The sequence below is a fragment of the Musca autumnalis genome, unplaced genomic scaffold (assembly GCF_047663935.1).
Source record: "Musca autumnalis isolate F117 unplaced genomic scaffold, ASM4766393v1 scaffold_3, whole genome shotgun sequence".
In the NCBI taxonomy this organism is placed as follows: domain Eukaryota; kingdom Metazoa; phylum Arthropoda; class Insecta; order Diptera; family Muscidae; genus Musca; species Musca autumnalis.
The window spans coordinates 151,539,917-151,566,871 of record NW_027411866.1 but is presented as its reverse complement, the minus strand read 5'-3'; the positions used below and the strand labels follow the sequence as shown (position 1 = coordinate 151,566,871).

Below are 26,955 nucleotides of genomic sequence, written 5' to 3'. Positions count from 1 at the left end.
TCCATTATTTTATTTGATTTGTACTGACGATGCACCTAAATGCGTTTCAACAAAAGTGACCTGTGTTAATGAAGACATTCAGAGCAAAGGCGCTAAAGGGGTGTTTACACTTTCTATAAATGTCATATGAGCTGTCACTTCTTTTATCCATTCGACATCCTTTATGTTTGTCAAAGTCCATACCACTTTTAGTTTTTGCGTTCACACTAGCATACAATTTCATATGACCACAAAATATAAATCACGCAAATAACACAATTTATATTGTTAAAAACTTTAATCGCACTCACTTTTCGTTTTCTTTACCTATTTCCTTAATTTTTTGGTAAAATTGTTTTCTTCTAACAATTAATTTCTCAACTACATACGAAAATACATGGCCGAATAGAGCGCTCCCTAAATGAAAAATGTACATATGAGTTGCCACATCATTTTGATAGATGAAAATTTTCATAGTGGTCACACTATGTGTACAACATTCCCAGGTAGCAAATTTGACATCTCATATGACATTCATAGATAGTGTAAACACCCCTTATGGGTACTTTACACGATATGTTTTTTACATATGAGTTGTCACTTTGCATATACATTTTGTATGGGAGAAGTGACAACTCATATGCAAAATACATATCGTGTAAAGTACCCATTAAGCTATCCCAATTTTAATATTTTAAATTTTACCAGTTAAAAGCTTATGCACATTGGTAGTGGTGTAGGGTATCGCATAGACGCCCCCGACCCGACTATCGCCTTGGCTCACTTGTTTGCATATATTTTGCATGTTTTTGATATGACCCCGAACGACTAAAGCCAAATATTGAAAATTTGACCCTCAAAACGCCTGGTTCCAAAATCCAATCGGATAAGAAATAAAAAAAACATGCTAAAATCCGATGTCTACTGATAACTAACTTCTTTATAATTTTTCTCTAAACAATCGATGGAGATAAACAACGAAAAATAGTTAGTTGTTTCATTTTCTACAATTTTGTATTTTGTTGTTGTTGGGGTATTGTTTACAAACTATTTGTATAACAAACAACGCAACCCGTCATGGTGAGGTGGCGAGTGGCCTTTATTGAGTATACATACACCGTGGTGCAATGGTATGCACACCCGCCTTGCACGCAGAAGGTCGTGGGTTCGATTCCCCGGCTACGCAACATCAAATTTTCAACGGTAGCATGTAAAACTTCTCTCCAAGCGGTGTCTTAGGACACGCCGTTCGGACTCGGCGATAAACAGTAGGTCGCATATCATTGAGCTAATATGAATCGGGGTGCACTTATTGATATGAGAGAAGTCTCCCTTGTCCCATATGGGAAGTTTGTGGAACAATTAAAATTATTGTGATTCATCTATACCAGGAGGAGGCATTGTGACTCACAAGAGAGCCCATGTGCTCTAAGTGAGCGTAAATTTGTTATCGCTCACAGCCTGTGTAGATGCTAACACGTTGTGAACAACAACAAATTTACGCCCATTGAGAGCACAAGAGAGACCGAAAAATGTTCTCTGCCTCACTCTGATCTATACTCACCACAGTATAATCTTTTTTAGCTTAGTCTGGTCTTGTAAAACAGGGGTCGTGAGTTCAATCCTCACAGGAGGCAACATGATTTTTTTAAAGTAAAACAATTTTTTTTTGTTCATTTATTTTTATTTTAATAGAATTCTTCAATTAATCAATTCTTTTCTCATTGATGCATCCAATGGTGGTATGGCCTCACGGGGTATTAAAAATGTGGACAGATTGAATAAATCCAAAAATACCTTATAGCGATCACTGTAATACGAAAGGGGAATTACGTAGCAATTATTTTATTAATTTTTAAGGATGTTTATTACTCACCTTAGGGTAGATCTTAAATATTGATAACCCGATGAACCGCCTGTACCCAATTGCTGCGAACCAATCATACGTTGTACCATAATAACATGATTATCTGTAATTAAAAATACAAATTTTTCTTTAGTTGTTAAATTAGTTAAAACACAGTAAGAAAGTATCAGTCAGTCAGCTGTGTTGACGGAGATATAACCTTAGCCTCTGACCAAAAAAACAAGTAAAAAAGTTTCAGTCGGCATTGCCGACAGAGATATACCCTCAGCCTGGGTGAATTGAAACATTCATCCACAGACAGATCAAATGTATTTAAGGTCTTTTCAGAATTTTGTGGCCATTTTTGGACATTTGAACTTGCCAACAAAAATGGCGATTTGGATTAAAGTTAAAATGTGTTGCGCAGGAGATACTTGAAGGAATGGACCGACATAGTCCATTATGGAAGTGGATCTTATTTTGGGACTCATATCTTTTCGATAGATATCACGCCCACTAGACATTTCAGTGTCTCATCGTATAAATTTTAGACCATACATTACAAAGGTATACATTTCCATGAATTTTTAAGGTTTTAATGGAAACTAAGGGGGACGTAGGGGATGAATGATACCAAGCAACGGACCTGACCGGCTTTAACATGGCAAAGCCAAGGATTTAACTTGGTCCCTTTTTCGTCTCAAGTGGACACTGACCTCCCCGTGGTTTCACCTGGGGAACTGCCTTTAAAACACGTTAAAGGTAGTGAGCTAACATGTGCCGCGCATTCACCCAGAAGAACGTTAAAAACTTGGGTTTGGGCGGTGGGTTAGTAACCCTTCCCTAGAAAAAACAGCCTATTATGAAAAAACGAAAGAAAAGAAAAACAAATCCCTCTAAAGTTGACGGAACCCGCAAACGTTTTAAGGACCATGATCTGCGAATCTGCACCTGGAATGTTCGCACTCTTAATAGAGAAGGTGCAGTGTACGCATTGGCAGATGTACTAGAAATGTACAAGGCCGACGTTACTGCCATACAGGAAATACGATGGATTGGGAAAGGCGTCACAAAACACTTAAAGGTGGCGCACTGTATTATAGCTACCATGTCACAAAGCATGAGTTTGGTTGCGGATTTGTAGTTGTTCGGAAGTTAAAACATCAGGTCACCGGCTTCACCTCAGTAAATGAAAGACTCCCTGCAATTCGATTAAAAGCAAACTTCTTCAACATAAGCTTTATTTGCGCTCATGCGCCCACTGAAGAACGAACAGACCAACTTATGACCGTTGCCCTGCCCATGACATTAAAATTATTCTAGGCGATTTTAATGCCAAAATTGGAAAGGAGAATATATTTGGCCCAATAGTCGGGAAATTCTGTCTCTACAGTGAAACATCTGACAATGGTATGAGGCTGATCGACTTTGCAGCTGCAAGGAACATGGTAGTTAAAACCAGATTTAAGCATCTCGGTATTCATAAGCGCACCTGGCTGTCGCCAGATCAAAGAACAAGAAATCAAATTGATCACGTTGTGATAGATGGAAGACATGCATCAAGCGTGTTGGATGTACGATCGTTCCGAGGTGCAAACATAGACTTGGACCACTACATTGTTGCAGCAAAGGCACGTACCAGATTAAACGTAGCAAAGAAAGTGCGAACTGACACAACACGGAAGTTGGTCATCGGTAAGCTGCAATCACAACAGATAGCCACAGCATATTCCTCAACTGACCCAACTGATTAATCAAAGCACTCCTCGCCCCGATAACATATCAGAACAATGGCAAAACATTGTCCACTCCATGCAAACAGCCGCAAAATCAGTATTTGGATACCATAGACCTGCACCAAACAATCCATGGTATGACCAGGAGTGTCGTGCTGCTACCGAAGTGCAAAATGCGGCATATAGGGCTACTTTACAATCAGTAGCAACACATATCGCACGATAGAGGTATCGGGAGAAAAGGAGAGAGGAGAAACGTCTTTTCCGTAGGAAAAAGAGAGAGATGGAAAAGCGGGAGTGTGCACAAATCGAGATGTACAGGAGACAGAATGAAGTCCCAAAATTCTAACAAAGAGTGAAACATCAAACTGATGGCTTTGGAACTGGCACATCCTCCAGCAGAGACCAGCAAGGTAATCTGGTAACAGATACAGACAGCGTGCTCAGGATATGGAAGGAACAATCTGCTGTTATCCAATAGTAGCGAAGTCGACGAAGATACCACAGATCCAATCCCAGAAGATGTTATTGAATGTATACCACCCGGCCAAGATGAGGTAAACACAGCAATAAACTGGCTAAAGTATAAAAAGGCAGCAGGAGCTGATGGCCTACCAGCCGGTAGCGATACGCTGATAAGGTGTATGCATCAGCTAGTTAGCTCCATCTGGCAGGAAGAACGCGTATTGGAACCTGAGCATCCTGTGGCCCGTCCATAAGAAAGGATATAAGACTTTATGCTCCATAAAGGGCATAAGTCTTCTCCCTATCGCCCACAAGATAGTGTCAGGGATATTGTGCGAACGACTAAAGCCCATGGTCAACGAAATAATTGGGCCATACCAATGCGGCTTTAGACCTGACAAGTCCATCATTGACCAGATATTTACCCTGTGGCAAATCCTGGAGAAGACCCAAGAGATGCAGATCGACACCTACCACCTTTTTGTCGATTATAAAGCAGCCTTCGACAGCCCGCTACGTTCAAAGGTATTCCAAGCCATGTCTGAATTAGGTATACCCGCAAAGCTCATTCGGCTTTGTAAAATGACTCTAACTGACACAAAATCTTCAGTTAAAATAGGAAAGAACCTCTCCGAAGAGTTTTGTACCAAATATGGTTTCAGGCAAGGAAACAGACTTTCGTGTGATCTTCAAACATCCTGCTAGAAAAGGTTATACGAGAGGCAAATGTCAAAAGAAGTGGCAAAGACATCACGGGACGATCAGTAAAGAAAGTAACCGATACGTTTATGAAGGTCGAAGGAGAATCTGCTAAAGTGGGTCTTGCGATAAACGGCGGGAAGACCAAGTTGATGGGTCGACGCACAATGTGTCCATTGAGATCGGACCAACTGTTGAAGTTGGTTCCTATAATTTTGAGGTAGTGAAAGACTTCGTCTACCTCGGCACCACCGTAAACATAACAGACGACATCAGTTGTGAAATAAAAAGAAGAATTGTATTAGCCAACAGATGCTACTTTGGCTTAAGTAAGCACTTCAAAAACAAAACCACAACTCGTCAAACAAAAATAACGCTTTACAAAACACTGATACTACCCGTGATGATGTATGGGTCCGAAGCCTGGGTACATGCGCAAGCAGATAAGGCAGTGCTTGGCGTGTTTGAGAGAAGAATTCTTCGAAAGATCTACGGGCCAATATGCGTTGACGGTGAATATCGACGTCGCATGAACCACTAGCTGTATCTGCTATACAACGACATCAATATAGTTAAACGTATCGAGATGCAGCGATTGCGTTGGCTAGGCCATATAATAAGAATGAGCGATGATGAACCCGCTAAAAAGACGTATAAATTCGAGCCACATGGCGGTGCACGCAGAATTGGCAGGCCAAAGAATAGATGACGCAAACAAGTGGATGAAGAGATGACAAGGCGCAGTATTCCAGAAGGCGAAGCACTATACAGAGAGAATTGGAGATAATTTCTTAGTTCGGTCTATGGAACAAATGTTTTGTAATGGGTCAGCTACGTAAGTAAGTAATACATTTCCAAAGGGTGTTCGAACATACCCTTAACTGCACTCAGACACAAATGTTGAACTTTTGTGGTGAGGTACCCTAAGAAGAGGACCGATATTGGCCATTTTAGGAGTTAAACTAAATGAGGAGATCGGGGGGAAATACCACAAGTTGTGGACCGGTATTGCCTATCTTCGAACTGAAACTAAGTTTGGATAAAATATGAAGAAAACCAAATTTTGGACAAAATCGGTTGATCTGTTCGAGAGTTATCGTGCTCTCCAGCCATTACATACGGTACCATTGGGGTTTGTCCATGAAAAAACTTTTGCAAGTTGCATCAACAAAATTCAAAGTGATTCGAGAGCAGGTCTTAAAGTAAAATAATCCAAAATTTTGTGTGGGAGATGCTCGAAGGAGTGGACAAATATTGTCCATATTCGAACCTGATCTATATCTGTTTAATATATCAGGATGTGTAAAGTATGGACTTAACCGGTCACCTCCTTCAAGAGTTATCCTGCGTACAATTTTTCCAAACATTTTCGAACTTTTGTGGGAGTGGTACCTGAAGGAGTGGACCGATATGGCTTATCTTCGAACTTAAAGTAAGTTCGGGCAAAATAGTACGAGGGCCAAATTTTGGACCGAATCCGCAGATCCGTTCGAGGGTTATATTGCGCTCCAACCACTACACGAGGTGTCATAGGAGTTTTTTTTTGCATCTTTCAGGCTATTTTCTCAGGAAGTATGGACTTGCCATTGATGAAACTTGTACCGTAGTATGGGGGCAGTGAATACGGGTTGTTACAACAAAAACCAAAGCGATTTGAGAGCCTGTCCTAAATTAAACTTTTCCGAAATGTCTGGTAGAAATACCACGATGTGAAAAAGCATGGACCAAACTGGTTACTCCCTGCAAGTGTTATCGTGCGCCCAAACATTTTCGAACTTTTGTGAAAGAAAGAAAATTTTGAAAAAGTTTGAGAGTTGTGTTGCACACTAGCCATTTTGCATGTGCCGACAGCGTTTTTTGACATTTTTGGGCCATTATCTCAGGAAGGTTGGACTTCGAAAAAAGTTTGGCTGTTGTAAAGGGGCCGCTAGGTCAACCTACTGAAAAATATGTCAAACCGTTCTGAAAGGAGCTCTTAAACTTCACTTTATCTGAATTTTGTGTGGGAAGTCCACGAAGTAGTGGACCGATATAGTCCTATGACCACTAGAATAACTAGTTATTCTGTGGCCACTAGAAGTGGAAAAGTAAGGTGAAAAAATTCTATTTTTAGAACAGTTGATGTAGAGAATTTGTTTTTAATTTCATCACACTTCTTAATTTTATTTTACTTTATTTTATTTCGCTGTCTACCCGAGCCAAAGACACTACACACTGTGCCACGCACACGATTATTAAGGGTTGCTTAAGAACTTAATTAACAAAAACTCGCGTGCCGATGGTGAGCGTTGAACACACAACCCTAGGATTTATAGTCGGACACACACACACACTGTACCACCGTCCTCATTACTCAGTGAGGAATAAAGTAAGTAGGTTTGCCTTGTAAAATTTTTAAGAAGTAACCCATTACTTTTCAGTTTACTTGTAATGCGAAAAGAAGCTTGTTTACATTACTTTGTAATGGGTTACGTAATGACTAACGGATCCGAATTTTTGCTGTGATATTCTAACCTCATACATGACTGGATGAAATAATACGAACCAATCAGAAACTTCCTGCGAAAGTTATCTTGCGGATTTGCCATTTAGTTGGTGCCGTCAGGGTTTCTTGAAGCTTTTAGACCATTATACATCAGGAAGTGTATACTAGCCCCCGAAATAATTGTACCGTCGTACAGTTATCCGCAAGGACAATTTGCTGAAAAAAATTCTAAGCGATCCGAGAGGAGCTCTTAAACTTTACTTTTTCCGAACTTTGTGCGGCTGGACCAAAGGAGTGGACCAAATAGCATTTTTTTCTCTCACAACAATAATGCATTCCGCTTAAAAACATTGAGAGATTTTCATTAGAGTTGGGCAATCTCGTTCAATTGAACGATCCGGATCACTGTCTTCGTTCAAAGACGAATGAGTAACATCATAAAAACCAACGTGTGAAATTAAGTATACCCAGTTTTTTCAAAGAAATTACCGGTGTCCATTAAACGAGTTAGTGATCTGGATCTTTCAATTGAACGAGATTGCCCAACTCTAATTTATTTGTTACATTTTTATTACATAAATTGAGTTACAGCTCTTCTTCTACACATTTTTTTTGGGTGGATGTTAAAATTAATTTTTGGCAAAATATTACGAAATGCAAAATTTGGTTCGAATCGGTTGGTACGTTCGAGAGGGACTGACGGGCATTGCTAAATCGACTCCAAATTGTCTGAAACACATTTCGTTCAAACTTCTGGTCTAAGACCCTACCCTCTTTAGCCTAAAGGCTGAAGGTATAAAAAATGTTAAAGCAGTAACTGCTACGAAATACCCTACAGAAAGCATATTAAGTGTTCAACTTACATCTCCACTTGGTAATCAAAGAATCAATGTCCATGAGCAAAGTCAAAACTTGATGAGGTTGACTGAAGCGAGGTTCATCCCTATAAAATGTAATCATAATAGCTCCCTGTAAGGCTTTGTGACTGAAACGACGATCGCCGCGAGAAACCAAGGCCTCGTGGACGGCTGGATCAAAAATGCTGCGATAGACTTCGCGACGTTTTTCAATATCCATTAGACGATAATTTCTGGCACTTTCGACAGGTTCACTCTAAAAACGAAAAAAAATAAATATAAATATTAAATAAAATTGTTCCTTCTTTCTTGTGTCAAAGTTTTGGATAGGGAAGGTAGAAGAATATGTGCCTTCCACCTTTACCCACAACCTTTGATATTCTGAAAGCATTTCATTGGGCAACCTTGTTCAATTTTATATTTGAAGCTGCCCTTTTCTTTATTCTTACCATAGCATTCTTCTCCTGTTCCGCCAAAAATTTATCAACACTAACTTGAAATTTGTGCCAAAAATTAAAACCATTTTCCTCCAGACCTGGTGTACGCTCCAACCATTTTTCTATTAATTCCAACATGGATGGTTCATTCTCTGATCTTATAATGGCATTAACCGATTCGCTGTTATTACCAAAAGCTTCAGAATACTTCTGATTATATTTCACACGATGTTCTGATTTAACGCCCAACTTATTTTCAATTAGACGAAATTGTAAACTTTGAAAACCCGATGCTGGCGATAAATAATTGCGGAAATCCATAAAGTCCAGGGGAGTCATGGTTTCTAAAATTGGTACCTGATCGACTAGTAACTGTAAGAAAAATTAAGTTTTGTTTTAATATTTAATAAAAATAAGTACAGGAAGGGAAATGTTGTTTTACCTTTAGTATCATCACAACCCGATTAAGTCGTTTCAAGATTTCCAAAGTTCGCGTCTCTTCAATTACTTCATTATTCAACATGTCTCTAATGGAATCCAATTCAAAAATAATTTGCTTAAACCACAATTCGTAGGCTAAAAATGAAATGAAACAGCAAATACTGGATTAGTATTGCAAGTTTTTAAAAAAATGTAAAATATTTAATCTTAATACGGGTGCCACCGTGGTGCAGTGGTATGCACACCCGCCTTGCACGCTAAAGGTCGTGGGTTCGATTCCCCGGCCAAGCAACATCAATCATTTTTCAACGGTGGCAAAATACCCCTCAGTAATGTTGGCGACATTTCCTGAGTATTTCAGCCTTGAAAAACTTCTCTACAAGTGGTGTCGTAGACACGCCGTTCGGACTCGGCGATAAACAGTAGGTCCCATATCATTGAGCTAATATGAATCGGGGTGCACTCATTGATATGAGAGAAGTCTCCCTTGTCCCTTATGGGATGTTTGTGGAACAATTATATTATATATTGTTGAATCTTAATAAAATCTAATAATGTTTTATGTAGTTTCCTAATTCATAGCTCATTAGTACTTTATGTTGCTTCGATATAGTTAATAAGTTGTATTTCCAAAAGGCAAATCTTCTTAAATTCCAAGACTTTCGAATTATTTAAAAAATAAATGACACTATGCAACACTGAAAATGCAAACAACTTCTACTATGCATTTTTTGAAAGTATATATTGAGACTACAAAATTCCTAGTAGGGTTTTGTCCTATCAGATCCAATTCGGATTTTATGGCCTCATCTAACCCGGTTTTTTTGCATTTATCGGGCCATTATCTCAGAAACGATTAGGAATTTGGCTTTGCTGTCTTTGGCAATATTGTGGCCCTAAACTAGTAGAAATTATCCTTTGAAAAGACCGCATAAGAAAAACACCATCTAGGGCCTCAAAATCGATAAAATATAGACAATTTTACATAATTGCTGAAATTCTGGTCAGTATCATCTAAACTATTGGGAGTTGAACCAAATAACCTTTTGCAAAAATCTTCCAAATAAAGTTCTCAGCTATTCTTCGGAACATTCTGAAACTCTAAAATGCTTACTTCATGTTGTTTCAGCGGTGTTTTGCATCATGCCTTTACAAAACGTATTTCAAACACAGTTCACACCAGCACGCACTGGTCGAAACCACTGATCTAGCGGCGCTAAAGTCAAAAAATCTAACTATAAAATTGGTAAATATTTTCCATTGTATCGATTACAGACATTTTGCAGACAAAGATTTTGTTTTTTCATTTTTGTTGTTGTAAATATTCACGCAGTTATTCACTATCAAATACAAGAGTTTTTGTTGCATTAGATTTTAAAAAACTGTTGCAAAAAAAATAATTTCATATTTCTTTAAATTTTAAATAAATTCGTAATGAAACTGGGCAAGATTTATTTTTTATTAATAGCAGAGGGTGTGATTTAAATTATAAAAATTAGTTTGAGGTCTGGAGGTACTTAGTTATATAGCAATAATATTGAATTTTTTAGTGTTTTCATGGGTTGTACGCGCTTGTTCCATAGAGTGCATCTTGTAAACTTGACTGAACTTAGGTTCGATTATTATTTTTTTTTGGGGAATGAAATTGGACTATCTGGATACGGAATAACCACATTAGGGCTGCAAATATTTGCAAATCTTTTGATGACTGCAATTTTAAAATAATGGAGTTTGCATGAAATTCATACACATTTAGCTGTGCATTTGTATGGGACCTAAATCAAAATATGGACCTATCTTGGAGACACTATAATACCATATTATAGCTAAATATTTTATTAAATATGGGATAACAGGTAAAAATTCAACGAATCGGGGCTACCACAAAAGGGGCTACATCGAAACATAAATCCGTGTTGAAAATGTTTTGTAAGAAGATTGTATACGCACTGAGAACACGGAATGCAAAAGTACAGCCAAGTTGGTTTAAAAATGTGGTCACGCTATTCAAAATACCTTAAATTGGGAGGTACGGTTACATGGGGGCTATATCAAAAGTGCACCTATGTCCATAATTTTTGGTGAGAATATTTTGTGACCACTAGGAACCCTATGTACCAAATTACAGTTAATTTGCTACGAAATTGTGGCTTAAATCCTCAAAATACCGAAAATTTTAAGGTACCGTTATATGGGGGCTATACCAAAACATCAGCCTATATTATTCATATTTGGCCCATTATTACCCACAGGTACACGCTGAGTTTGTGCCAAATATCAGTGACGTATCTTTGCAAGTTATTAATTTCGCGCCTCTAGATCAGTGCTTTCGACCACCGTGCAGCAGTTTATTCTCGCATTTCGGATTTCACCACATTATTGACATATTTATTAAATAGTCGTTGAAAAAGTATAAAAGTGTCAGTCGGCTTTGCCGACAAATATACTCGTATACCCTCAGCCAATGTGAAGCGAAACTTTCACCTCCGGATAGATCGAATGTATTTAAGGTATCTTCAGAATTTTGTGGCCCTTTTTGGACATTTGAACTTGCCAACAAAAATGTGAATTAAGAATTTACTGCACTAAGACACAAATGTTGAACTTTTGTAGGGCAGGTACCCTTAAGCTGGGTACACATTGTCAGTTTTGAATGTCGATATTTCGCAATTATCGATAACTGTCAAACCGTCCAGAAACCACAAAACATTTTGTGGTTGCATGATGAATGACAAAAATGAACGGCCACACTAGCAAGCAACAACAAAGCTGTCATTCAAAACTGACAATGTGTACCCAGCTTTAGGGAAGACCGATATGGGACATTTTAGAAGTTAAACTAAATGTTGATAAAATATTAAGATATCCAAAGTTTGGACCGAAGTGGTTGCCCCCACTCAAGTGATATCGTCCTAGCATTTTAGTGACATTTTTTAAATATTGGGGAGAAGTACCGAAAGTTATGGACCGGTATTGCCCATGAAACTAAGTTTGGATATAATATGACGAAGACCAAATGTTGGACCAAATCGGTTGAACAGTTCGAGAGTTATCGTGCTCTCCGACCGCCACATATTGTGACATAGGGGTATTTTACACCTTTCAGGTTGTTTTCCTAAGAAATATGGACTTGCCGCTGAAAAAGCTTTTACCGTCGTAATGGAGTTAGCGAATGCAAATCGCTTCAACAAAAATCAAAGTGATTCGAGAGCAGATCTTAAAGTGAACTTATCCGAAATTTTGTGTGAGAGGTACCAGAAGGAGTAGACAAATATATTCCATATTCGAACTTGATCTATATCTGGTAGATATATTAGGATGTGCAAAGTATAGATTATATCGGTCGCTCCCTTCAAGAGTTATGGTGCGCAAAATTTTACCGAACATTTTTGAAGTTTTGTGGGGGAGGTACCTGAAGGAGTGGAGCGATATAGCCCATCTTCGAATTTAACCTATGTTTTCATAAAATATTACGAGGTCCAAACTATGGACAGCATCGACAGATCCGTTCGAGAGTTATCTTGCGCTCCAACCACTGCACAAGGTGTCATAGAGGCTTTTTGCAACTTTCCGGCCATTTTCTAAGGAAGTATGGACTTACCCCTGATAAAACTTCTACCGTCGTATGGGGGGAAGTGAATACAAGTTGTTGCAACAAAAATCAAAGCGATTCGAGAGCATGTCCTAAACTGAACTTATCCGAAATTTTGTGTGGGAGGTATTCGAAGGAGTGGGTCGATTGAGTCCATATTGGAACCTCATCTAATTCTAGTAGAAATTTCACGATGTGCAAAGTATGGACCAAATCGGTTACGCCCTTTAAGAGTTATCATGCCCAGAAATTTTCCGAACATTTTGGAACTCTTGTGGGGGAGGTACCGGAAGGAGTGGACCGATATAGCCCATCTTCGAACTTAATCTAAGTTTGGGCAAAATATTACGAAAGCCAAATGTTGGACCAAATCGGTTCATCCGTTCGAGAGTTATCGTGCGCACCAGCCAGACAGACGGACGGACATTGCTAAATCAACTCCAAATTGTCTGAAACACATTTCGTCCAAACATACTTGGGGTCTAAAACCATTATTTCATTTTGCCCGTATGAAAGTGTATATACCCTTTCTAGCCTAAAGGCTGAGGGTATAAAAATATGGATGATAAAGGCAACGTGTTAGAGGCATTTACAACAATGAAATTTTCTGAAGAGTTGTGTGTTACATTCCAGCGAATATTCTTCCAAAAGTAAACATTAAGAAAAAATTAACAAAATCTATACAAATTATGGCATTTTTCGATATTTTATAACATTTGAGGCAATAACTGCAGTTTTTCGAGTTCATTATTTCAACAAATATTTTATTCTTGCCCTTATCAACAAACTTGCTTCAGACCTCTGCAGAGGTCAGATGAAGATTCACAGAGGCTTCAGAGAGAGAGAGAGAGATCCAAGCTGGATCTGACACAACAAAACCCAACTAGGGTTTTTGTCGTTTGAGTCTGTACTTTCAAACAATCCCAAGCTCAAATTGTTTGCACAAGATTATCTTAAAAATGTTGCACAGTTCACAGAAAAAAATTTATAACCATATAATAAAAAAAAACTTCAAAATTCTGATTAATTTTTAACTGATTTTTTGCCGATAAAAATAATATTGACAATAATATTTTTCATATTATTAATTAATTAAATATTTTTCATATTAATAAACTGGTTTATCGATTTTTTTAATTTTATTTGATAAAAAATTGTCTCATATACAATCAGGTTTGTTAAATATCGATAAAAAATTTTCATTTTTTTTGTTTAATACAAACCCAAAAGCAACAAAAACATACACAGAACAAGTAAAAAAGTATCAGTCGGCTTTGCCGACAGAGATATACCCTCAGCATGGGCAAATTGAAACACTTTTTTCACAAAAAACTTATGTAGTTAGGGGGTTTCAAAATTTTGGTCGTATGAACCGACAAAAATGTTGATTAGGATTAAAGTTCAAAATTTTTGCGGAAAAGGTAATTAAAGGAATGGACCGACATAGACCATGGGGGTGCCATAGGGTGTTTTTACATCCTTCGGACTGTTTTCTCAAGAAGTATGGACTTGCCCCTAAAATAACTTTTACCATCGTAATTGAGGCAGCGAATGTAAGTTGCTTCAACAAAAATCAAAGTGATTCAATAGCAGGTCTTCAAGTGAACTTATCCAAAATTTTGTGTGGGAGGTACGGGATGGAGTGGACAAATATAGTCCACATTCGAACCTGATCTATATCTGGTAGATATTATGAGAATTTGTAAAGTATGGACCAAATCGGTCACTCCCATCAAGAGTTATCGTGCGCACAATTTTTCCGAATATTTTTGAACTTTTGTGATGTAGGTACCTGAAGGAGGAAACAATATTACGAAGGCCAAATTTTGGCCGGAATCGGCATTTCTGTTCGAGAATTATCTTGCGCTTCCACCCATAAACATGGTGTCATAGGGTTTGTTTTTCAACTTTCAGGCTATTTTTCAGGAAGTATGGACTTGCCCCTGAGGAAACTTGTACCTTCGTATAGGGGACAGCGAATACAAGATGTTACAACAAAAACCAAGGCGATTCGTGAACTTTTCCGAAATTTTGTGTGGGAGGTACTCGAAGGAGTTTACCGATTGAGTCCATATTGGAACCTCATCTAAGTCTGGTAGAAATTTCATAATGTGCAAAGTAATGACCAAATTGGTAACTTCCTTCAAGAGTTATCGCACGCACAAATTTTCCGAACATTTTCGAACTTTTGTCGGGGAGGTATCGGAAGGAGTGGACCGATATAATCCATCTTTGAACTTGAACTAAGTTTGGACAAAATATTACGAAAGCCAAATTTTGGACCGAATCGGCAGATCCGTTCGAGGGTTATCTTGCGCTCCAACCATTACACACGGTGTCATAGGGCTTTTTGTAACTTTCAGGCTATTTCCTCAGGAAGTATGGACTTGCCCCTAATGAAACTTACAGCGTCGTATAGAGGACAGCAAATACAACTTGCGTAAACAAAAATCAAAGCGATTCTAGACCAGGTCCTAAACTGAACTTTTCCGAAATTTTGTGTGGGAGGTACCCGAAGGTGTGGACCGATTGAGTCCATATTGAAACCTCATCTAAGTTTGGTAAAAATTACACGATGTGCAAAGTATGGACCAAATCGGTTATTCCCTACAAGAGTTATCGTGCGCACAAGTTTTGCGACAATTTTTGAACATTTGTGGGGGAGGTACCTGAAGGAGTGGACCTATATGGCCCATCTTCGAACTTAAATCGAATCTGAACAAAATAATTCGATACCCAAAATTTGAACCGAATCGATTGATCCGTTCGAGAGTTATCGTGCGCACCAGCCAACCAGACAGACAGACGGACGGACATTGCTAGATCTACTCAAAATTGTCTGAAACGGATATCGTACAAACATACTTGGGGTCTAAAACCATTATTTCGATGAGGCACATTTTTGGTCGTATCAAAGTGTAAATACCCTCTTTAGCCTAAAGGCTGAGGGTATAAAAATAGACACCCCGAAAATTTTGATTAAAAGCTTCATCACCATATTTTTGTTGAATGTTGATAAAATATTTCAAATATATTGTGAAAATATTTATCAAACATAAAAATGTTATTAAAAAGTTCAAACAAATAATTATTTCATTGAAATTTGTTTAAGTTTTTTAACCAATATTTGTTCTTATAATGGTTTTCAATATTTGTCACATGTTCTCGCTCTCAAGAGCGAGAGAAAATAACTTTTTATGACATAGAGAGATTTTGCGCTACAACAGTGTGCTGTGTTTGTGTTTTATTTATCTACTCCCTGCCAGCATCTGGATGTGAGTTTCTCACTCCCTCGCCTAGGAAGTCACTCCGGAGGCACGCCAAGGAAGATCATTGGTGAATTACACAAACAATTTCAATAGCCTTATCGTGATGACCTTTTATCGCGTATGTCGACACTTCGGAGTGACTTCCAAGGCGATTGTTTAAATTTATTTAATGAACAAATATAGAACATTTTCTATCTGATGATTATACGAGACGGTGGTGCAGTGGTAAGCATACCCGTTTTACACTTTGAAGGTCCGGGTTCGCTTCCCAAGTAAGGAGCGTAATTAATTAAAAGAGCAAAAAATAAATAAATAAAAAATTAAAATAAAAATAAATAGAAAAAATAAACAATTATTTTTTTTTTAATTCTAAGAACTATCGCGGAAATGATCTTCTAGAAGTGTCGCTGGAGTGACTTCCAAGACGACACGCCGGCGTGGTTCATTTCCTCACAACGGCGATTATCGCCGCGACTGTTTTCATCGCCCTGGGCGACACGCCCATTGTATCTAAAACTTACAAATTGTATCTAAAACTTACAAAATACCAATTTTTTGTCCTGAAGATTGTAAGTCAATAATAGGTACGTGTACCAAAATTTAAGCAACTACGTCAACTGCTTCTATTTTTGGATACAGTTAATATGAACTCGCGACAGTGTGCAACGTTTCGATGGTCACAACATCATTCGGAAGGATCGTACATGCTTTGAAATAAACACAGCAATGACACACACAAACACAGCACATTGTTGTAGCGGAAAATCTCTCTATGCCATAAACATTTATTTTCTCTCGCTCTTGAGAGCGAGAACATGTGACAAACGTTGAAAACCATTATAGCAACAAATATTGCTTAAAATTTCAATGAATTATTTGTTTGAAATCGTTTATCGGTCGATTTTTAGTAACATTTTCATGTTTGATAAATATTTTTCCTATATGTTTGTAATATTTTATCGACATTCGATAAAAATAGGGTGATGAAACTTTGTTACACAAACATTGACCTCAACTCGGATTATTTTGATTTGCATATCTTTCAAAAAGGTTAAACATGATGTACAGCGCTTCCGAACAGGCTTCCAATGCCTGCACCGAGCTCTCTTTTGGATAGAGAAGAACTTCCGGCCAAGGGTCTGTTTCGCTTGACAGATCCGCATCTATTACATGTCGTATATATTTTTCACCAAAGCCTGCTCCGAGCTCTTTTGGTCCGTGTCGGGATAGAGAAGATCTTCGGGCAACGGATCTGTTCCGCTTGCCAAATTCACATACATCACATGTCATCATAGGCGAGAAGTAATAGATTTCTCAGGCTGCTCTGACCTTAGCCGCATCCAGGACTACTGCGGTAGGAGAAATGTTTCTGCTTGGTGTGTCAGAACCCTCTCTCTTTAACAGCGTGTCGCCAACTCCGTTGTCGCAATACAAGACACTCCCGATTTTATGAGTCGGAGACGCCGCGATCCGACAACTGTAGCTTGCAACGTTTCAATGGTCAGAACATCATTTGGAAGGATCGCACAATAAGTGGAGGAGGAGTAATTGTCTTCCTTATACACCAGTCAAACTTATCTCGCTCGACATTGACTCTAGTCTGATATCAGTTCGCATTTAGAGGTCAATAATCGTCTGGTGCTCGGCAACTTCAATGCACATCGTAAGCTTTGGCATTTCGTCCTAATCAATGACTAGAAAAATCGAGAAAATTGATTGGTTCACATTTTGCACCGTGAACAAAGACGATAAGAGATTGCTCTCCAGCATCACCATTGAGGCAATCTGTCTGACAAATGTTGTGTTCTGGCAACATGTCATATCGTCACCTTTATATCATCTCCGTTAAGAGACCGCCGGACTTGATATCCTCTAATCGCCGTACTTTTCTAAACCATGGAAAAGCTAATTGGCAAGTGTTAAGAGAATTTTAACCAATTACCGCTTCAGAGAGCTGTCCAATCCCTCAAGTACTCAGGTAACTGAGAGAATTTTCCGGAATATCATTGCATCCCTGCTGATAGAATACCCCAAATTAGACTAAAATTCCCAGCAGAGCTGACGGCAATAGCAAATCATCGTGATGAACTTCGTCGTACGAACCCTTACGACCTAAGAGTTTGGGAACTTTCTCTTGAAGCCGAAAAGAGATAAGACCACCTGAAGCACTGCAACATTGGTACAGGATTAAGTAAATTGTGGACAACGATGAAATCACTATCGAATCCAGGAAAGAAGGATGATAGGCCGGCTGTTACTTTCAACGGCGTAGCAGTGCCACCGTGGTGCAATGGTAAGCACGTCCGCAATGCGCTCCGTATGCCCGAATTCGATACCCAGGCCGCACAAAAAAACGTCATACTTTCCAACGGTGGCAAAATATCCACTCAGCGTAATGAAGGTGACATTTCCGGAGTATTCCAGCCATGTAAAACTTCTCTATTAGTTGTGTCGTAAGACACGCCGTTCGGACTCGGCGATAAAAAGTAGGTGCCAATCATTGGGCTAATAAAAATCGGCCTGCAATCATTGATATGAGAGAAGTCTCCCTTCGGGAGGATGTGTATGGGAACATATGTATGTATGCATGTAGCAGTGGCAGATTCAAAGAGCTGCGTGTATTATTTTAACCAGCAATTTATAGAGCACCCCGAGAGTAAAAGCATGAAGAGGGTTATGAGGAATATGTCGACCACTGACTACTTCAAGATATTGGGTGTTACGTTCGATAGCATGTTTTAGTCATCCCAGCAAGCCACACCTATTTGCGACTCTGCTTTTGAACAAGATCCTCAATTCGCTGTCCGGCACCACTTGTAGACCACCTACAAAGTAATAGGCCGGTCCGTGGTAACATATGCGACACCAGTGTGGTATGCAAATATTATCAATACGCAGCGGAAGAATATTCAAGCATGTCAGAATGCTGTCCTGAGGACGGTGCAAATAAGCAATAAAGTTCGTATAAATAGAAGTTATCAAATTCCACCTTTGTCTAGGCAATCACATCAGATATGCCTGATGAGCTGAATAACCACCAGCGAAACGATCGTAGTATATTGAGTAGATGTGAGGGACTCCGATAGATATAATTTTTCAATACACATTTCAAAACTAATGACCATCGTCCTAATAACACAAAATATATAAAAATCCATATTGTGGTATTTAACCTACCTTGATGTGTAATGATGAATAAATGTTCATCGTGTACCGGGCGATTATCTTTCTCCGACAGCATACATTGGGCGTTTAAGATTCGATCCAGCATCAAATATTCGCCATAGATTTTTCCCACTTCAGTGTTTAATGGCACAGCCTTGTCGTCGTGTTCTGATCTGAAGAAAAAAAAAAAAATAAAAATATAAAAACAAGTAAAAAATGTAACAGTCGGCTTTGTCGACAGAGATATACCCTCAGCCTATGTGAATTTAAACATTCATTTACGGACAGATCGAATGTACTTAGGGACTTTTTGGTCATTTGAAATTGCCGACAAAAATGTGGATTTAGATTAAAGTCCAAAAGTATTGCGGAGGAGGTACTTAAAGGAATGGGCTGACAAAGTCCATTATGGAAGTGTATCTTAGTTTGGGAGTCCTATCTTCTCGATTGATATCGCGCCCGCTAGTCATTTTAGTGGGTCATCGTATATCTTTTGGACCAGTATGCCAAGAATCATGGACTTGTCCACGGAAAACATAATATCGCTTTAAACAGGACCATTTCCAAAGGATCTTCGAACAGACCCCAAACTGCACTTAGGCACAAATGTTGAACTTTTGTGGGGGAGGTACCCTAAGTAGACGACCGATATGGGCCATTTTAGAAGTTAAACTAAATTTGGACAAAAAAATTATCTGAAACGGATTTCGTCCAAACATACTTTGGGTATAAAACCATTATTTCGATGAGGCACATTTTGCCCGTATGAAAGTGTATATGGTAATATTCAAAAATGTTTTACAATCGTTGAAGTTGAGGTTCACCATTTAATAAGTCGCGAACTGTCAATATATTTTATACAATATGAATACATTTATATTAATTGAAGTGTTTTAGCCGGGGTCGCATAAAATGAACCATAAAAAATAATTTATGTGGAAGCTGTGTTGGTGGTAATATTAAAAAATGGGTAGAAATGTGTTGAAGTTTACAAGTTTTTTTGTGTTCTTTCTTGATTTCTGGTCAAACCACAGAAAATTCAGACCTGAGCTCAAAGAAAGAATTGAAGAATACCCCATGGGCAACATGGTTCTAATGAATGACTTTTCGATATATACACTGCATCCCCCTAAAATCGATGCTGACATTTTGAAGTTTTGAAATCTGGGTTTTTTGAATTTTTCTTATAATTGGAGGGCGCAACCAGATAATTACCCAAACTATTTATTAGATTGTAGAACTCGTGATTCCACGTCGTTTGATGTATATATCATGAGTGTGCTTCATGCAGCTCCCTAGTAATAGGAGTCCAAAGTCGAAATTTTGGTGCGTAAATTTTCTTAAATAACCTATTTTTTGGCTTCAAAATTTACAACTGTGACTCAGGTACCCTTGAACCCCGCGTGATTTTAGTTTTTTTACGCGCCGGATCTAATGAACCCTTCCGCTTTCAAATCCATCCACTAAAACGGCGGATATAGATACCTCGAAAGTAGGAAATTCTGCAAAATTATATTTTGATGATTTCGCGCATTGAACCGCGATTTCCTTTGGTTATTTTTACATAAATGGAATCCTTTATACGCGATTATATTATTTTCCAAAACCGTGTGGCATAAATTACCGAGATTCTGGAGTAATATTCGTATTTCGTATAAAATAGAATTTGGTAGCACATCCGCGGTTCTTGACGAATTTGCTTAAAATTTGTTATAATGGCGTATTTTTTATAGGCGGTCACTGAAATCGGATGCGCCTTATAATCTTATGTACATCGCGCAATTTTTACCCACATAAAGGTTTTTTGAGCAGTAAGATGCAGCTGACGGCACACTTTGGTCGCTGGATGAAAAGTGGAAAAATCACTACATATTGATAGAGATGCACTCGCTGTATCTGAAAAGCGCATGCGCCTTAACTAATTTTAACGAATTCGTGAATTACACGTTTTTAACTTTTATGTTTTTTTCTTTGGTTGTAATTTCAATATTACTTTCTATTTTATAATCCTATTGTTTATCAAAGTAAGCAAATACACTTTCGGGTTTGTCATCGCATTTTTCCTGAAGAAGTTTCAGCGAAGTCCGTCAGTCCTTGCACCGAAATTTAGCGAAGTAGTAGAATAACTCCCAAAAATGTTTTTTCTATTTTTCGTATTAAACAAAAAAATATATTTTTGAAATAATATTCCAACAATAAGTTTTCGTCTTCTGTTGTTGCTGTAATATGGCAGTTATAAATCCTATCGTTAAAATGTTGGTCTTATATTTTTCTACGCGTTGTCTAGAATCTGTACGTATTTTTATTTTTTTTTTTCGAGTTTTATTTGGACTCTAAATTAGAATAAATTAAATTTACTCCAAGATTTTTTCAGTATTTCTTGATTTTCCGCGAAAATAGAAATACATTTAGTAAATATTTAGGCATCTACGGATAGATATTATATGCTGTTAACGTTTTATGTATACATTGTCTTATTGCAGCAAATATGGAATTTTTAAATATTTGTTCTTTATAAGGGAATAAAACCCCCCATAACTTTGGAGCGCAGCATCCAATTTTGTGAACGCGAACAGATATGAAACCACGACTTTTTTCTTAATCTATGTTCCAAAAATTGCGGATGTGCACGCAAAAAAAATTTTAACATTTCTTCCAATGGAATTGCAAAAGAAATTTGAAATTTACCATATGGTAAAAACCAAAAATGTTTTAGAATCAATGAATCCGAGTTTCACCATTTCATAATTCGCGAACTGTTAACAAATTCTATATAGTATGACTGAAATTCTTTAAAATAAAGTGTATTAGTAGGGATCCCATAATGTCCACCATTAAAATTAATTTACGTGGAAGACAACAATTTTGTTTATGTTTTTATAACCATATGCCCAAACAAAGACTCAAAGAATATTCCATGGGCAACATGATAATAGTGTATGATTTTTAGATATATCCACTGCATCCAGCTAAAATTGATGCTGCCATTTTGAAGCAGGAATTTCGGGGTTTTTTGAATTTTTTTAACATTCCGGACGCGCAACAATGTAATATTCAAAACTCATAACAGGGTTGTAGAACTCGCGATTTTACATCATTTAATGTATATCTCATGAGTGTGCTCCTTACAGCATCCTAGTAATTGGAGTCTAAAGGCCAAAATTTAATGCGTGGATTTAAAAACAAATCTTTTTTTTGCGTTAAAAATTTACAATTGTCATTCAATTTCCTTTCAACCCCGCGTGACGGATCTAAAGAGCCCCTCCGCGTTCCAATCCATCCACTAAAACGGTGGATATAAGTACCTTGAAAATAGGAAAATCTGCAAAATATAATTTGAGAAATCCACGTACTAATCGGGAAATTCAGTATCCACAGTGAAACATTTGACAATGGTATGAGGCTGATAGACTTTGCAGCTGCAAGAAACATGGTAGTTAGCAGTGCCAAATGTAAGCATCTCGATATTCATAAGGGCACCTGGCTGTCGCCAGATCAAAGAACAAGAAATCAAATTGATCACGTTGTGATAGATGGAAGACATGCATCAAGCGTGTTGGATGTACGATCGTTCCGTGGTGCAAACATAGACTCGGACCACTACCTTGTTGCAGCAAAGGTACGTACCAGATTAAACGTAGCAAACAAAGTGCGAACAGACACAACACGGAAGTTGGACATCGGTAAGCTGCAATCACAACAGATAGCCACAGCATATTCCACTCAACTGGCCCAACTGATTAATCAAAGCACTCCTCGTCCCGATAACATATCAGGACAATGGCAAAACATTGCCCACTCCATGCAAACAGCCGCAAAATCAGTACTTGGGTACCAGAGACCTCCAGCCAGGAATCCATGGTATGACCAGGAGAGTCGTGCTGCTACCGAATAGAAAAATGCGGCATATAGAGCTACTTTACAATCAGTAGCAACGCGCAGCGCACGAGAGAGATATCGGGAGAGAGGAGAAACGTCTTTTCCGCAGGAAAAAGAGAGAGATGGAAAAGTGGGAGTTTGAACAAATCGAGTTGTACAGGAGACAGAATGAAGTCCGAAAATTATACCAAAGAGTGAAACTTCAAACTGATGGCTTACGAACTGACACATCCCCCTGTAGAGACCGACCGGACCAACTGTTGAAGTTGGTTCCTATAATTTTGAGGTATTAAAAAACTTCGTATATCTCGGCACAGCAACAAACGACATCAGTTGTGAAATAAAAAGAAGAATTGTATTGGCCAACAGATGCAAAGTAAGCAATTCAAATACATAGCCACAACTCGTCAAACAAAAATAACGCTTTACAAAACGTTGATACCACCCGTGCTGATGTATGGTTCTGAAGCCTGGGTACTTGCGCAAGCAGATAAGGCATTGCTTGGCGGGTTTGAGAGAAAAATTCTTCGAAAGATCTACAGACCGATCTGCATTAACGGTGAATATCGACGTCGTATGAACCACGAGCTGTATCTGCTATACAACGACATCAATATAGTTAAACGTAACGAGATGCAGCGATTGCGTTGGCTAGGCCATATAATAAGAATGAGCGATGATGAACCCACTAAAAAGGAGTATAAATTCTGTGCACGCAGAATTGGCAGGCCAAAGAATAGATGGCGCAAATAAGTGGATGAAGGATGACAAGGCGCGGTATTCCAAAAAGCGAAGCACGAAACAGAGAGAATTGGAGATATTTTCTTAGTTTGGTCTATGGAACAAATGTTCTGTAATGGGCCAGCTATGTAAGTAATCCGCGATTTTCTTTGAAATTTTTTAAATAACTGGAATCCTTTATACGCGATTATAATATTTGCGCAAAAAACATGTCGTAAATAACAGAGATACGCATGTAACAGGGGTCTTTTACCAAAAATAGCAAGTGGAGGCACATCCGCGGTTCTTGATGAATCTATTCGAAATAGGTGTGGGTTGACGTATTTTTGATTGGTGCTACTGACCGAAGGTATTCTTAGTGGTTCTGTTTAGAACGATATTATGTTTTTCGTGGGCAAGTCCATGTTTCCCGATATGAACCGCTCAGCGCCAAAACGACCCAACCCACATTCCCAAAAATATCAAACTGACTATAAAGCTCCAACCGAAACCTTTTGAAATAACTTCTAAAAAGCTCCATATTGCACTGTATAACTCTAGGTTATAATAACTGTTAAAATAGTGCAATATGGAGTTTTTTAGTATTTATTTCTAAAGGTAACGGTTAAATCTTTATAGTCAGTTTGAAATTTTAGGCAGGCCTTTTTTGTTGCTTAGCGCCGTATTACATGGTGACCAACTGAAATGACTGGTGTGCGCGATATTTAACGAGAGGAATGACTCCCAAAATAAGACCCACTTCTACCTATCTCGCAAAACTTTTGAGTTTGAATCCAAATACATATTTTTGTCGACAAGTCCATATGCCAAAAAAAAAAAAAACAGAAAAATCCCCTAAATACATAAGTCCCAATTTACATTAGACGAGTTTACTTGCGGCAATTGTCATTTTGTAGCAGAGAGAGGTGAGGCATATGGTAACCCTTTGCCTCTCAGCATCCTCTCTCACCTACAAACTGACAATTGCCGCAAGTAAACTCGCCTAATGTAAATTGGGACTAAGCTTCTTTTGGGGAAAAGGTGTTTCAATTCGAAAAGATTGAGGGTATATGTATCTCCGTCGGCAAAGCCGACTGATACTTTTTTACTTGTTGAAATTAGAGATATCTTCTTAGAACATTCCGTTTTTTATTGTTTTTTTTTACAGTCCATGACTGATACTGATTTGCCTATTTTAATTTAATTTTAATTACAGTTTGTAATTCTTTTCTTTTTTCTTTTCAAGCTGATCCGCTCATATAAAATAATTTTTGTATTTCGTTGTCTCTAATCTTAAAATGTTGATTAGATTTAGTTATTATTTAAAATGTTTAACACATCGAAGGTTAGATCGCAATAAGAGATAGATGTCAAAAAATTTGACATCATGGAACAATATGGAACAAACGAGTCATAAAAGTCGACTTTTATTTTTCATAATTTTGAATTCAGTTTTCACCGGATTGAGTTTTAAAAAAATTGCAGGGAATTGTACAATGTATTTGTTTATTGTTGTTAAATATTTGTTTTTAATAAATGAACCACAGACGCTTTCGAAACAATTTAAGGAAAATTTTTTTCCATTAAAATTCAATATTTTTCACTAAACCCTATACGAAATCTACATAATCGTAGGTCTTAATGGTGTTCAAAATTTTTCTTTTAATACATATTTTTTTTCTTTATGCATTTTAATACTCCTTAAGTATTATTTTATAGAGCACTAATAGACGCACCCATTATATGTGTTTGAATAAGGACAAGCCATTTCTGTTTACGTATTCAATTTGCGATTACAATTTTCAATATTTTCTTCTCTTCAATTTTGTACGGAGTTCCGTTTCAGGCGAGAGTTAAATTTAAACTGATTTCTTTTTTCTTCTTTTCAAATCGCATTGATTGGGGGCTTAGACAGACAGTAGTTCATTGTTTGCGTACACAATATGAAAATGTTTATACGAGGTCTTCGTAATAAGTTGAGAAAAGGTGATGAGATTTGATAATTGGTAAATGGGGTATTAATTTGTACATGTAATTACTTTCAAAATGTTGGAAATACAATTTTAGATTAAGTTTTTGATGTAGTTTTTTTGCTTTAAGCTGAATCAGTTTTGAAAAAGTGCAGCTAACAAAATTCTTGGTTTAGTTTTTGAGCAAATTAAGTGAAATCGGTTTGTCGTGGTGCGTAAAGGAGTTGCAGTGGTTATCAATACTGAGTCTTTATCTGTATTTCTCTTAGTTTTTATTTTTTTCATAGCAAGGCATTTTTATACCCTCAGCATTTATGCTAACGAAAGTATATACACTTTCATACGGGCAAAATGTGCCTCATCGAAATAATTGTTTTAGACCCCAAGTATGTTTGGACGAAATCCGTTTCCGACATTTTGGAGTTGATTTAGCAATGTCCGTCCGTCTGTCTGTCTGTCTGGCTGGAGCGCACGATAACTCTCGATAAACCGATTCGGTCCAAAATTTGGCTTTCGTAATATTTTGCCCAAAGTTAGTTTAATTTCGAAAATGGGCTATATCGGTCCACTCCTTCCGGTACCTCCCCCATGAAAGTTCGAACATGTTCGGCAAATTTGTGCGCACCATAACCGGTCCACAACTTCCGGTACTTCTCCCCAATATTTAAAAAATGTCACTAAAATGCTAGGACGATATCAATTTGGTCCAAACTTTGGATCTCCTTATATTTTGTCAAAATTTAGTTTAACTTCTAAAATGGCCCATAGCGGTCCTCCCAGGGGTACATCCCCACAAAAGTTCAACATTTGTGTCTTAATGCAGTTAATTCCTAATCCGCATTTTTGTCGGCAAGTTCAAATGTCAAAAAGGCCAAAAAATTCTGAAGAGACCTTAAATACATTCGATCTGTCCGTAGGTGAAAGTTTCACTTCACATTGGCTGAGTTATATATATGTCGGCAAAGCCGACTGACACTTTTTTACTTGTTCCTATATAGGTTATTACTTATGGGATGGACATTTCGGTTAGTTTTGATAACTTCCGTTAGAGGTAGCACCACATGTGACAACACAACATGGCATGTGTCATTTTAAGATGAAAGAGGAACCTAGATAAACCCTGGATTTTGGCAATTTTGAAGCCAATCAGAGGCGTTTGTTGGACTCTGTCATGATCTATGCTAGTTACTCCATAAATTCTCAAAGCAATACATTTTTATTTTCCCCCTCATTTCCAAACTCAATATTATAACTAAGTCAAGGGTACGATTAAAACCAATGCTAATTCATTGATTTTCCTGCCTTGTCATCACCAACTATATCAACATAACTCAGCCAGCCAATGACATCAATGTCATCAACAAGTAGCAATAAAAGCAAAAGTGGCAGCAACACTTCCATTAGCACCAGCAGCA

At 37.9% G+C, this 26,955-nt stretch overlaps 1 protein-coding gene across 1 annotated transcript; it reads right to left on the bottom strand.

Moving 5' to 3' along the window:
- Positions 1–1,641: 1,641 nt before the first annotated feature.
- On the bottom strand, positions 1,642–25,436 carry v (Tryptophan 2,3-dioxygenase vermilion). Its single transcript, XM_073971864.1, has 7 exons — positions 25,307–25,436; positions 18,984–19,144; positions 8,947–9,080; positions 8,517–8,876; positions 8,074–8,323; positions 1,856–1,949; positions 1,642–1,789 (listed from the first exon to the last, which is right to left on the bottom strand). The coding sequence occupies exons 1-7, from the start codon at positions 25,336–25,338 to the stop codon at positions 1,681–1,683; spliced, it is 1,140 nt and encodes a 379-aa protein (XP_073827965.1). The 5' UTR covers positions 25,339–25,436; the 3' UTR covers positions 1,642–1,680.
- Positions 25,437–26,955: the final 1,519 nt, after the last annotated feature.

Excerpts from the sequence above, each read along its gene's own strand:
- v (XM_073971864.1), bottom strand. The coding sequence starts at position 25,338 with ATGGCTTGTCCTTATTCAAACACATATAATGG. Across the intron at positions 19,145-25,306 it reads TATTCAAACACATATAATGG|ATCAGAACACGACGACAAGG; the intron begins GTGCGTCTATTA and ends TTTTTTCTTCAG. Across the intron at positions 9,081-18,983 it reads ATTCATCATTACACATCAAG|CCTACGAATTGTGGTTTAAG; the intron begins GTAGGTTAAATA and ends TTTCATTTTTAG.